Genomic DNA, 13,782 nt, shown 5'->3' with positions numbered 1-13,782 from the left:
AAAAAAAAATACCAGCATTGCATTTATAGCCTTCTCTGAAATCAATAATTTGTCTTTATTTTGAATCTGCATCTATTATTTTATAATTTAATAACATATGATTTATATTGTTTATTTATTGATAAACATGCGTGTTATATTATTTCTTATTAAATTATTAAGAATTTTATTTAAAGTTTACTTTCTGTTTGTGTTAGATATTTCCCAATAATAAAAGCTTGTTATGGCTCACGCGTAGAAATTATTTTGAGGGCCGCTGTTTGTTGTCATGTCAATAAGAATAATGCGCCTCCAGAGCGATAGGGGCCGCTAGTACACTTGAGCCGTTCACTGTTCCAGCCGATAGTGAGGAAGGCTACTGCGGATATTACGGCAATTTCTACAGAGTAGAAGAGATAAACAAACATGTGAATTTACAGAGAAGACATTTACTTAATCAGAATTAATTCTTTCCTCATCCTATAAATTGTCTTCGAATTTTTCGTAGCGTCGTCACTTTTTTGGGCGTCCGGTGAAAGAAAAATAATCTGTCTTCTTTCGAGTAAAACGAAGTTGTCTTGCCAAAAGAAGGACGATGGGTGGAAAAATGGCGTGAAACGATGAGCTTTACATCATTCTTCATCTGACTGCTGTCAGAGGTAATCTACACTCTTATTATGCACTTTATGATAAAAACGATATCTGTTAAGTATTTGCTTCCATTTGACTTATGTAACTGTTAGTGTAATACATGTGTTTGTCACGTGTACGTTGATACATAACGTTACTTCTGAATTTAAAGTCATTTTGGCGCTTTGTCTTTGTGTTTAACATCATATTTGAACTAGTAATAATACTTAAGACCGTTCTTAAACTGGAAAACTAAAAACGTATTTTCCATTTCAGAATGACTGTTGTATACCTTAGAAATAAATGCATAATTCATCTAAGTTAATCCATAACTTCCCCCTCTCTCTGTAGACAGGTGTGTGTGTGATCATTCCTCAACCCAAAGGGAGACTGGGATTCATTTGCTCCTAAGTTCACTTGAATTAGACGTCTAAAGTCATGGCTTGGGCTCTGAAACTACCTCTGGCCGATGAGGTGATCGAGTCTGGTCTGGTCCAGGACTTTGATGCCAGTCTGTCAGGGATCGGGCAAGAGCTTGGAGCTGGTGCTTACAGCATGAGGTGAGCTTTTATACTAACTAATCTTTTTTGTTTTGTTTTTTTTTATGGGTGTTTTTATATTATCTAATGTTTTTTTTTGTGTTGTGTGATGTGTGGGTTTTTATATGTGTTATTTTTTTTTGTTTTATATCTTTTTAATATTGTGTGTTTTTTTTATTTGTGTTTTTTTTTACCTTATTGAAAAGTGTTGTTGAATCTGTTTTACATGCATGCTATGTCTATTTATCATGTGTAGGGTTCAATGAAGTGTTTTATTCAATATTTGGGACTTAAGGTGTTTTTAACATGTTTTTAATGATTGAAGTCTGCGTGTAAAATTTTATTCTGCTAGTTAATAAAACAAAAATGGTTTTAAATGGTTGAAGTAAAATGCATTCCCATGATGATAGACAGTCACTCGGTCTAACCTCATTAGTTGGTCTCTAGGTAACAAAATCGTTGTCTGGTGTAAACACATGTTCCAGTCCTGCTTTGCCATCTGTGATGATTTGTTCCCAGATGTTTGAGTAGCTTTAGAAATGTGCCTTTTGAGCTTGTCTGAAGTGTAGTTGAATTATAAAGAAAAACAAATCTAAAAATTGTGAATTTTTTTTCTCACGCTTTTCTTTGACAGTGATGTGCTAGCTCTCCCCATCTTTAAGCAGGAGGAATCTAATTTACCTCCGGAAAGTGACAATAAGATCCTTCCCTTCCAGTACGTACTGTGTGCCGCCACCTCCCCTGCTGTCAAACTACATGATGAGACGCTCACCTACCTCAATCAAGGTCTGTTCAGCAACACTGGCTGAAGAACATCTGAACACATTTCCTTAGCTTTATATTGAAAGTCAGTTTAAATCTATTTCACTGAAAGCAAAAATTGGTGTAGAAAGAATTTTCCCTTAGAAATTGCTGGTAAATTTCACAAACAATTACAAAGAACCTCCAAGTTACACACTGAATTAAACATGACATTTTGTATTAGACAAATTAAAATTCTTGTAAAATGTGCTCCAGTAATCTTTGTTTTATTTATGACTTTGAAAACATTTTATAGTGTAATACACATACATTATTAATAATTTTTATTAAAAACACAAATGAAGTTTAAAGGGTTTGTGCTTCTGAAGACTTGGAAAATACACTACTGTTTAGGGGGTTAGGTCAGTATTTTTTCTATGTGTTTTTTTTGTTTTGAAAAGAAATTATTTATTTAGCAAGGATGCATTGAGTTGATCAAAACTGACAGTGAAGACATTATAACGTTACAAAAGAAAAATGTTGGTCTTTTGAACTTTCTATTGATCAAAGAATCCTGAAAAAGTTTCACAAAAATATAAAGCAGCACTTTTTAAACATTCCTAATAATAAAAAATATTTCTTCAGCAGCAGATCAGCGTATTCGATTAATTTCTACAGGATCATGTGACACTGAAGACTGGAGTGATGGCTGCTGAAAATTCAGCTTTGCAATGAAATTAATAAATTACATTTTAAAATATAGTAAAATTAAATCTTTTTTATTTATATAAATCTTACCAGCATATGTCGAAATTCTCTTCTGCTTCTGTTTAAAATCGAATTATTTATTTGATTTTATACATTCTCATTATTGCATGATAGTTAAGAGCTTTCAGCTTTCCATTATGATGTAATGTTTCCCGTAAACTGTTCCATTCCATTCCACATTCTTTTACAGAGGGAAGCATAATAAGCAATATAATAACAACAAACAGGTGTCAAAATGTTTTTACTGGTATTGCTAAAAAAAAAACCTTTCCCCATCGGCTGCAGGACAGTCTTATGAGATTCGAATGCTGGACAATCGGAAAATGGGGGAGCTTCCTGAGATCAACGGGAAAATGGTGAAGGTGAGGATTTGCTGTCTGTTCTTTCTCATCTCCTGAAATTCATGCCTCCCACATACAGGATTGTGCTTGCATCAAGGCTGAATCACTGTAGCTGTTGAGTGTTCTGCTTAATCTAGCTGTTTTATATCTGAAGAGAGCTTGATGAATCATATCTCTACTGCTGTTTTTCTTGTGGTTACTCCCTGCAGAGCATCATCCGCGTTGTGTTTCACGATCGCCGCCTTCAGTACACTGAACACCAGCAGCTGGAGGGCTGGCGCTGGAACAGGCCGGGAGACAGAATCCTTGATTTAGGTAAAAACTGTAACCCATTGCTAACAGAAAGTTAAAATCAGTAGTATAATAATAAGATGATTGTTAATAATTGGCAATTAAAAATAAACAATACCGATTAGGGGTGTGCGATAATGAGGAAAAAAAAAAAAAAATCTCTATTTTCTGGAATTTTGTCAATAGCAATAATTAGACGTTATTTTTCTGAGTGTGTTATTGTGGTGGTGTGGCTCAGAGATGCAAAGCAGTTCTGCTGTGGCTTTGTTTGAAGCTATTTTCATTGTTAAAATACAGCAAAAACAAGAAATGTCACTTAATTTTAATTTGTTTACTGAACTGTTCATCAAATAAATATCACATTTGCAATTGTGCTGATATTTGGAGAAAAACATCATTCTTCCTGTAATAGTAACTATATCAGATGATATAAATATAAAAGACATAAGTCATACCTTATTTTGAATTTTGGGGGAAATTGAAAAGTATTTTAATAGACTAAATCAGGCAGTGAAAGTTTGAACTCTAAACACACTCACGCAGTAGTCTAACTTATCTCATAGTTTATGCATGCACTCTCTGGGTGTGTTTTCATTTGTTTTTTTTTGTTTTTTGAATTATATTAAATAGTATATAGTTTAGTATAGTATTATGATAATATCGCACACCCCTACTACCGATATGTCAGTGTTGTGGAAATGCAGGACTGTATTAGACATAATAACATGCTTGCACTGAAATCTTCAGATATCCCGATGTCAGTAGGGGTGGTCGATCCCAGGGCAAACCCTACACAGCTCAACACGGTGGAGTTCCTCTGGGACCCCTCGAAGAGGACCTCTGTGTTTATTCAGGTATCATAGACTGCTTTTGCTGACCTCAAGAACAACTTTCCCATACACTGTGAGTGGAGCCTTAAAAATCCCAACATGAGGTTTCATTTATTTTTTTTTTGTGTGTGTGTTTAATTTATCCACTGATAAACACTTTATGTACTTTGTCAATGACAACTCACCATTGATGACCTCATTAGGATGGATTTTGACTTTGAGGGATAGTTCATCCAAAGATTTTGTCATAATTCAATCACCCTCATGTAAAAAACCTGCTTGACTTTCTTCCTTTCTACGGAACACAAAAGAAGATATTTTGAGGAATGTTTCAGCTGTTTTTGTCCATACAGTCAAAGCTGTAGGGTCTAAATCAGCACTGGATTCCATTGACAAAGACAGTTTCTATGTTTTTTGATAGAATTCACTGTTACTTATTGTCCTTTTTGTTTAGGTCCATTGTATAAGCACAGAGTTCACCATGCGTAAGCATGGAGGAGAGAAGGGAGTGCCGTTCCGTATTCAAATCGACACTTTCAAGGAGAACGAGGCTGGGGAGTACACTGAGCATCTGCACTCCGCCAGCTGCCAAGTCAAAGTTTTTAAGGTGGGCTGAGGCCTTCTCTGATAAACATTTTCTATGTGACAATGAGTAGTTTTTTTATTAGTGCAGCATAATTTTGTGCAATCTTGCAACCAAAACAAGATCTTCTTAGAAAATTAGATTCTAATACAAGGTTTGTTTAGCCTAAAGGTGCGGACAGAAAGCAGAAAACGGACAGAGAAAAAATGGAGAAACGAGCACCGCAGGAAAAGGAGAAATACCAGCCTTCATATGAAACCACCATTCTCACTGAGGTGTGTATCTGCTTCCTTGGAAAGCTAGGGGTTTGACATGAATGGTTAAAATTAATGATTGAATCTCTAATATTAGACATTTTTATAATATTATAACATTTATACTTTATTTAAAATAATATTTATAACATTATTGTCATATTTGTATCTTTTAAATTGCTCATTTTTGGTGTGTGTTGTATTGATTCAGCTCTCTCTATTGTCTGGAAACCCTGGATTTGATATGAATATTTACATGAAATTTGTCTCTAACAATAGTTAGAGACTTTAATTGATTATTATTTTTTTTTGTTTTTGTTTTTTAATTTTTAATTTTTAATTATTATATTATAATTAATACTTAGAATTTTTTCCACTTGATTTTAATATATGGTGATATTTGGTGTTTTGTATTTATCTAGTGCTCTCCATGGCCTGAGATTACATACGTCAACAATTCCCCATCACCAGGTTTCAACAGCTCCCACAACAGCTTTCCTGTGATTGAAGGGTTGGACACATTCGTCAACGTTGTCTGAGCTTTATAATTCTAAAGCTAAATAGAATATTGAATAGGAAAACAGAGCAATTGATTATATTTTGATTAAAGACTATGCGAACATTGGTCTTCTTTGGAATAACATGCACTGATTTACTTTCATTTAATGGCTTATGGTTTTGTCTTGCAGAAATGGTTCACCCACTCTCCAGCCGGAGCCTGTGGTGCAGTTAGCTGATGTGAGTGTGACTGTGTTTATCTTCTCTCATATTTGAGATCCACTGCTCTTAGTAACATTCATTAATCATTTCTAGTGACATTATAGGATCAGCATCACTCTGTCCATATATATATACATTTGAGATATGAAAGGCAAACTACTTCACACTTTCACTGAGACATGATGTTTGATAGATTCATTCCAGTGTTCTCTTGTGTGTTTCTTCTCTTACAACATTTACGCATTCTGCATTTTCTCATATGAACGATATATAATGTTTGTACAAACAAATTTATCTGTGTTCCATTTGCATTTCTGTGGGATTTAGTTCATAACTGGTCTTAATATCTTAATACTTAATTAGTCAAGTAGTTGAGCTTAATTGGAAATGGGATGGTCAATAGCTGCTTTTCAGTATAGTGTGTGTTTAAGGCATGCTCCATGCTTCCAAGTACATTAATGATGTCAAGAGAACACTACAGTAGTGCATCAGTGACCGTTTGTTTCCATTCATTTTGTTGCAGCTGCTATTATAAAATAGCTGTAAAATGTTTTTTTTGTTGCTTCTGCATGTTCATTGGCACATTTCAGAGTGTATGTTGCCCTTTTTAGCTTATTTTTGTTAGATCTAATAGTTTATAATATAACATAGATGGAGGTGGGCAGTATGACCAAAATTTTAATTTTATATTTGTTTAATATACAGGTGCATCTCAATAAATTAGAATGTCAGTAATTCAACTCAAATTGTGAAACTTGTGTATTAAATAAATTCAGTGCACACAGACTGAAGTAGTTTAAGTCTTTGGTTCTTTTAATTGTGATGATTTTGGCTCACATTTAACCAATTCAACCAATCCACGACATTTTAACTTATTGAGATGCACCTGTAAATGAATGTAATTTAATTTATTTAAATAATTATTATATATAATTAAATGTATAATACCATTTATCTAGTAGATTAAATAATTTATAATGCTAAGTATTTCAAGTCATTTTATTATTTTCTACAATTTTAAAGCATGCTACAGAAATACTAAAACATAACATTTTCTACGGGTTGACACATTTCTACTGTTACACTGTGTGTGTGTATATATGTATATATATATGTATGTATATATATGTATATATATATGTGTATAGGGTAAGGTTTGGGCTAAGTTAGGTTTTTCTTTTTTCTTTTTTTAAAGAAATCAATACATTTATTCAGCAATGATCCCTTAAATTGATCAAAAGTGACCGTAAAGACATTTGTTATGTTATAAAGGATTTTCATTTCAAACAAAGGCTTCAAATACTGAATACTGAAAAAAAATTATATCAGTGACACAGAAGACTGGAGTAATGGCTGCTGAAAATTTGGCTTTGCCATCACAGGAATAAATGACATTTTAAAATATATTCAAATAGAAAACTATTATTTAAATAGTAATTATATTTCACAATATTCCTGTTTTTACTGTATTTTTGATCAAATAAATGAAGGCTTGGTGAGCTTAAGAGATATATTTTTTTTAAAAACTTAAAAAAATTCTTGTTGACCCCAAATATTTGAACAGTAATGTATAGAGACAGGGACCAAATTAGATGTAAAAAGCCTTAAATCAAAGTTTACAGGATGATCTACAATAATCAAATAGGTTTGGCACTTTTGTTCTTTAACAAATTGATTTTGATTCCCTCATTTTTTTTATGATTGTATGCTGATTGACTGATGGATAAAATGACTCCAAACATTACATTATTTTTACGTTAGTTTATAGGCTGATGTTACATGAGGTTTTAGCCCACTGTTTTTGTTTTTCTTTTCATTCGTAATGTATAAGCCCCATTAGTCACCACATGCTTCTTCATAACAAGATAATAACACTCGAGACAATCTGAGATTTTAAAACTGAGAGACGTTCTGCCTTACAGTTGTCGTGCCACCTACTTACAAGAGACAGTGAAAGCAATCAGGTACTTGCATTTATTTGCTAATTTGAATATGTTGAAATGTTTATTTGCCAAAGGTAACACTTGGTTGGTGTGCAAAGGTTTTTAAGTTAAATCTGTTAATAAACTCCGGTTTCAGGTTTGAAATGGGTTCAGTGAGTCCAGACAGTTTAAGTGGGAGTGTCTGACTTCAGTATAGGAACTATACAATGGAAAAACAGACTGATTATGATCAGTTTATGGTCAGTGTGCTAAGGCCTATTTTGTCCTTTCTCTTTGCCCCCGAACAAACAGAATCTGTTGCCCACGGCAACGCCACAGGAAGCACAGCAGTGGCTCCATAGAAACCGTTTTTCACCATTCTGCCGTCTCTTCTCAAACTTCTCGGGTAAAGGGACGATCAGGCTTACATAAGTGTGCATCACATTCCATACAGCTCTCACATCAGGCTTCTGCTCACTCAGCAACCATACAGTGCCACCCCGGTCCTTACATCACTCTCATTCAGACACATGCTCTCCAATCTCATTCTCTTATCACAATGTGTTCAGAAAAATGCCTCTTTATTCAAAATTATTAGTGTAGTATGAAAAAATCCTATTGTGAGTGTGTTACCTGTCCTTTGATGTTACTCAGGGGCCGATCTGCTTAAACTGACCCGAGAGGATGTCATCCAGATCTGTGGACCTGCTGATGGCATTCGGCTATTTAATGCGCTCAAAGGACGGTAAGAGTCTGTTACAGGAATATTTTAGTTAATTAAACTTAAAACCATAATACATTTGTGTTACTTTAAATGAAACTGAATTACATTAAATAAAACATTAGCTGAAACAAAAGAAAAATATATAGGCATGCTTAAAAAAACAAATCTAAAAAAGAAGTTAAAACACACACCAAAATTAAAAACTAAACTAAAATTAATTTCAAAACCAAAAAATATAAAAATCAAACTCGGATATAAAACTCATTCAAAATTTAAAGTCTTCTATTGTAATGCATTTTAAAATGTAATTTATTTCTATGATAGCAAAGCTGAATTTTCAGCAGCCATTGCAGCAAAAACAGTTGTGCTGCCTAGTATTTTGTGGAAACGGTGATTCGTCACATTTGTGCATTTATAAACATCCTTCTGTTCAGCTTCCATGTTTTGCGCTTTTCTTGGCTGTTGATGTTTACATATTATGAACCAACATTTATACTGTGTACGTTCTTATATAGGGTGGTCCGTCCAAGGCTCACCATCTATGTGTGCCAGGAGTCCCAACAGACTCGTGAACAGCACCAGAAACATGAGAACGGAGACGGGTCTAGCAACGCATTCTTTGGTGAATTTAACATCAACTATATCAAGATCAAACTTGATTACATTTGTGCTTAAAGTATTTGTAGGAATGAAATGTAAGGTTGTGATATTATGATGTAATCATTTTTTGTTTCCCTTAGAACTTGTTATTTTGTGTTTCCTTTTTTCTGCTATGATTTGTTGATTAACGTCTCATGTTTCTTTACCTTCATCTTAGTGTATCATGCCATCTATCTGGAGGAGTTAACAGCTGTGGAACTGACAGAAAAGTTGGCTCAGCTCTTCAGCATCTCTCCACGCCAGATCAGTCAGATCTTCAAGCAGGGACCCACTGGTATCCATGTGTTAGTCAGTGATGAGGTGAGGGCTTCTACAGGCTTTCTTTTTCTTCAGTGTTTAGGCCAGAGTTTCCCAAATGTGATTTGTGAAGCCCTAGGGATTCATAAGTGAAGTGCAGGAGGTTCTTAAGTTGATGAAAAGCTTATGTTTAAATGGAATGTAAAATTAAAATAAACAAATGAGGCTGTACAATTAATGAAAATAAAATAGAAATCACAATATGGCATGGTTTTAGATTTAGATAAGCATAGTCTTTTGCACTGTGTGCTTCAGAGGTTTTTGTGCATTTTTTACATTTTTTTTAAGTGCTCTTGGTTCACTTTATTTACACATTTGCATAATTTCCAACATTTTTGTAGACAGAAGTTCACAGACTTTCACCAGTATTCCCCAAAATATAAACTTGAAGATTTGAAATAAAATTTTCAAGGGTTTGAATGTTTGAAATTTAAGTATTTAAACGGATAGTTCACTCAGTAATGAAACTGTCTTGTGAAAAAGTTCCAAACCTATATGAGTTCCTTTTTTCTATTAAACATAAAATATATTTTGAAGAATATGGGTAACCAAACAGTTTATGACTTCCTTAGTATAAAAAAGTAATAATATGGAAGTCAATGGGGACCAACAACTGTTGAAATTCATTCAGTTTTGGAGCAACTTGATGGTCATTTTTTAATTTTTACACTTGTAGTGTAGAACAATTTTATAATAATCAAATATTTTTATTTTATTTTACAGTACAACTGTAATTTACCACAGTATTACACATGAAATCGCTGTTAAACTCGGCATACATGGCAAAATAATTGCAGTGTAAAAAAAAAATTTTCCAGGTTGTGCAGCTGTATATGATTTAAATAAAACATTTACTGAAAAAAAAAAGATTAAATATTTTAATCAGTTTGCCTGCATGTCATTTGACAATTAACCAAGAGAGAATTGTGAATGTATTGTTAAATTATTGAAATATTAACTTAATCTTAGGGGTTTCTTTAGTAAAAATATATTGCTGATATGGCTGATAAAAATGTTTGGGAACCCCTGGTTTATGCAATTCAGTGTTTAGATTTTCTCACACTAACCTGTGCTCACTATGAAAACATTCCCTTCACTTTACAGGCGTGGCAAGGATCAGTTTACTGCTGAAATTTGCTTTCTTGAACTTTGAAATTCATCCTGTAATACATTCATGTGTTAAAGTTGTCCCTTTGGGCTCTGTCCATAGAAGGCTGTAGTTTATTCAAGGACAAAACAACAATGAGGCATGATAGTAATCCCAGGATCGTTACCCTCCATTTTCCCATGCAACATTAACCCTATTGCTACTTAATAGAGGGGAAGCTTAAAACTATTTTTTTTTTTTCACACTTTGTTTCAATTCTTTGGTCTGAAGATCCATTGAAAGAGATGCAAGCTGCTCGCCTTAGGACATTTCTGCAGAGCTTGAAGCTCTGCATCGATAGCAGTTCATTTCCACAAATAAGAGCAGATTGCTTTCATACCAATTGTGTGTCACACTGGAGTCCACACGGACTGTGTGCACCCGAGTTTGCAAAACCAAATTCAATTAGGTTTGGGCCAAAAGCTCTAGTGTGGGGATAAAAAGAGACAGCACTTGATTTTATCCATCAGTAATAGACCTTAATCAGGCTAGACTGCATATTGAATTTAACTTGGATGAAAACAAGGCTGTGAGGGATAGACTTGCAGTCTTCACAATGGCAGACACTGTAATTTTTGCCAACTCACAGTTTTCAAAACCATTTTATGGAGTTTTTGTCTACTGAAAGTTTTTTTTTTTCGAAAGATTTTTTGTCAGCTGAACAATCTTGTGTTGTTAAACAACAGTACAGTCCATTGAACACTGACAACATGCCAACAGACAAGACAGAGCAGGTTACTTTTGGTATGAGACAAAGTCTCAGCTTTCAAATTTTGTCCTTTTGTAAGAAATTCAAACAATAAATACCGTTTTGTGGCTCTTTAATCTGTCATCATGACAGATCGCTGTAGCGCCTCAGTTCGAGCGACACGTGAACCGATCATCTCTTCCTCTTCATTAGTTATAGCACGAAATAAACTAGAATGAACATCAGAAGGTATCTTGTTTCAACCGTGGAAAGATGTCAGTACACACCATTTTCGAGTACTCTACTCTCCTGTCTGGTCTGTTTGTCGGACAAAATGGCAGATTTGATGTTATGATTGGTAAGATCACCTGTCAGTCAAACTCCCTGCGAAGAATCAACTGAGCCTGATGTTTGGATAAAAGGGTTGTAAAATAAGAAGGCTTGGTGAGTTAAAAATAAAAAACGTTTCAGAGGGGGATCGTATTGTTGTAACATGCACAATAAGACCAGGAACGTATTAGCAAAGTAAATGTCATGAAGACGTATTTCTCTTACTTTGCATGTATGCTGTACTTTGCACACATTCATTTTTGAGTTCAGTGCCCACTTCTTAAAATCCAATTAACAGCTGATGGACAGAAACAAGTCCCCATCCTAAATTATTATTATTTTTTTTCTATTTTGATAATCCGATGTCACGATACAGAAGAAAAGATATGAGGCTACTTCAGTTTTATCGTGACTTTAAGTAATATGTCTTATTCTCTATTTTTCTGATGTTCTCATTCAAACAGATGATTCAGAACTTTCAAGACGAGATGTGTTTTGTCCTGGACACAATGAAAGGTATGAGCAAGCCAGTATTTTCAAAGTATTGACAAGTTTAAACCCACATGTCCTTGTTTCTAGGTAACCTCTGTTTTATAACTTGCACTCTTTCGATTAAATTTGCAGCTGAAACAAACGATGGCTATCACATCATTTTGAAGTGAAAACAGAGGATGTGGGGGAGAGAACAGGCCCCTTATGTTTTCCTTAGGATTCAACCCGCAGCCCTTTCCCTGAACACTTTCCTGGACGTTACCGAAGATCACTTGGCATGGAATAATAATGGAGGCGTTCATGGGAAAGGAAAAAAGGCACCTGACACATTTTGAAACCTTTACTGGAAACCTTTATCCATGGAGTGTGTGCTGCCTTGTTCCACCCCTTCCCATTTACACTTGCAAAACAAATTACAGAATTTCTATTTTACTAACTTTCTTCGCATTGATTTGCTTTGTTGCTGTTTTTAAAGGCAGAAAAATATGTTTATAATGCGCTACGGCCTTACCGGCTTAAACAGAGAGAATTGGCTGGCATACAGCATTATTTGGTGTTGTCTGCCTGGATGTCACCCCCCGAGTATTTTAGCTGCTTATGCTACAGTCCCAAGTGAAGTGCAGTCCACATTGCTCAATGAATACATGCTTTATAAACAACAAAAGGCCCAGAGATTTCCAGGACACTTATGAAATTGCCTCCGTTCATGATGTATGTTGTCGTCAGTTCTCTCACCTGTGGGGAAAAAGTAGGCAGTCCCGTTCTTATATTGTCACCCCAATTTTTACAGAAATGGTTTAGCGAATGATCGTGATATGATCACAGATGTTGTGAGGGACAGAATGAATGAAATTCCCTCTGTACTGCCACACTGTTTTCAAGTTACAGGTTCACGGCGAGCAGCTTGACTAAAGCATTGCTGCGTGAATTATGCTTTTCATAAATTAATTGATTTCTAAAGCCTTGTGGACGAGACTGTGACCGTTGGACATGATATTAGGTTCAGTAGCTTTGATCCCTGATGATTTTTCAGGTGTTGCTGCAAATGCACGTCATGATGAACAGCAGCAGTGGGCATTATATATGTGCGTCTTTTATTTTATTTTTTTAACATTGTGCTTAACACCTCTCCCCCCTTTCATTTTTTCATCATTGCATATACTAGAATAATTTTTACAACTGTCTGACTTGCCAGAGCACTATTTTATGGTATAAGAGAGATTATGATTTACTTTCTTTTTGTTTCCTTTTGGATATGACCACTGATGTACTAATCTTTCAGGTCAGGTAAAGGGGAGAAATATTGCACTGCATGAGAAATGGTAGCGGTGGTTAGTGCTAGACACAAACCAGACCAAGATGGTAAAGACGTGAGGTATTGTCTGTTGTAACCCTTTACCGTGTCGTTGCAATTATTAAAATGACTTGCCTTGAAACAAGCTGTTTTTTTTTTTTTTTTTTTTATGTTGCATAACTTTTTTCTCACACAACCCTATGGCTACAACAATTTTAAGCACTTAATGGGCATTTATAATGTGAAAATGCTTCAAAAGACTTTGGTTACCTGGGTGAATTTCACAAAAATGTACCTGTGTAACATCTCACCTCAATCAATAGAAATATATTTTGCATAAAGGAAATTAAAAACAGTATTTTTTTTGACAATTAAAAATAAAATCATAAAAGTACTAATATAAAGTACAATATTTGTATGTAAATCAGCATGAATGCAGTATAAGTGATGTACAGATTGAGTTTCTAGACGAAATGTGACCCCAGCATTTTCTTAACAGACTTTGTGAGATTTCCCCAACTATATTTTTATACTTGTAATTTATTTTTCATT

The 13,782-nt window shown here is 34.5% G+C and overlaps 1 protein-coding gene across 2 annotated transcripts; it reads left to right on the top strand.

Annotated features, from left to right (window-relative positions):
- The first annotated feature begins 346 nt into the window (after positions 1-346).
- Positions 347-13,372, top strand: LOC109066437 (transcription factor CP2). 2 transcript variants are annotated; one of them, XM_042713482.1, is made up of 17 exons: positions 347-638; positions 961-1,169; positions 1,783-1,934; positions 2,943-3,019; positions 3,208-3,313; positions 4,037-4,143; positions 4,574-4,726; positions 4,867-4,977; positions 5,379-5,467; positions 5,646-5,694; positions 7,599-7,640; positions 7,911-8,004; positions 8,253-8,343; positions 8,838-8,944; positions 9,140-9,282; positions 11,909-11,960; positions 12,069-13,372. In XM_042713482.1, exons 2-17 carry the CDS (start codon positions 1,048-1,050, stop codon positions 12,104-12,106), a joined length of 1,533 nt encoding a protein of 510 aa, XP_042569416.1. In that variant the 5' UTR covers positions 347-638; positions 961-1,047; the 3' UTR covers positions 12,107-13,372. The 2 variants fall into 2 exon arrangements, with proteins under 2 accessions (XP_042569416.1, XP_042569417.1); XM_042713483.1 differs by lacking the exon at positions 7,599-7,640.
- The last annotated feature ends 410 nt before the right edge of the window (positions 13,373-13,782 follow it).

This window comes from Cyprinus carpio, chromosome A23 (genome assembly GCF_018340385.1).
Source record: "Cyprinus carpio isolate SPL01 chromosome A23, ASM1834038v1, whole genome shotgun sequence".
NCBI lineage: Eukaryota > Metazoa > Chordata > Actinopteri > Cypriniformes > Cyprinidae > Cyprinus > Cyprinus carpio.
The sequence above is the reverse complement of the archived record's forward strand: the minus strand, read 5'-3'. Positions and strand labels throughout refer to the sequence as shown.

What these genes read in the sequence shown, in the direction of transcription:
- LOC109066437 (XM_042713482.1), top strand. Translation starts at nt 1,048, where the DNA reads ATGGCTTGGGCTCTGAAACTACCTCTGGCCGATGAGGTGATCGAGTCT. An exon ending in TCAACGGGAAAATGGTGAAG is followed by an intron (nt 3,020 to 3,207) that starts GTGAGGATTTGC and finishes TACTCCCTGCAG; the next exon opens with AGCATCATCCGCGTTGTGTT. An exon ending in AGCTTTCCTGTGATTGAAGG is followed by an intron (nt 5,468 to 5,645) that starts GTTGGACACATT and finishes TTTGTCTTGCAG; the next exon opens with AAATGGTTCACCCACTCTCC.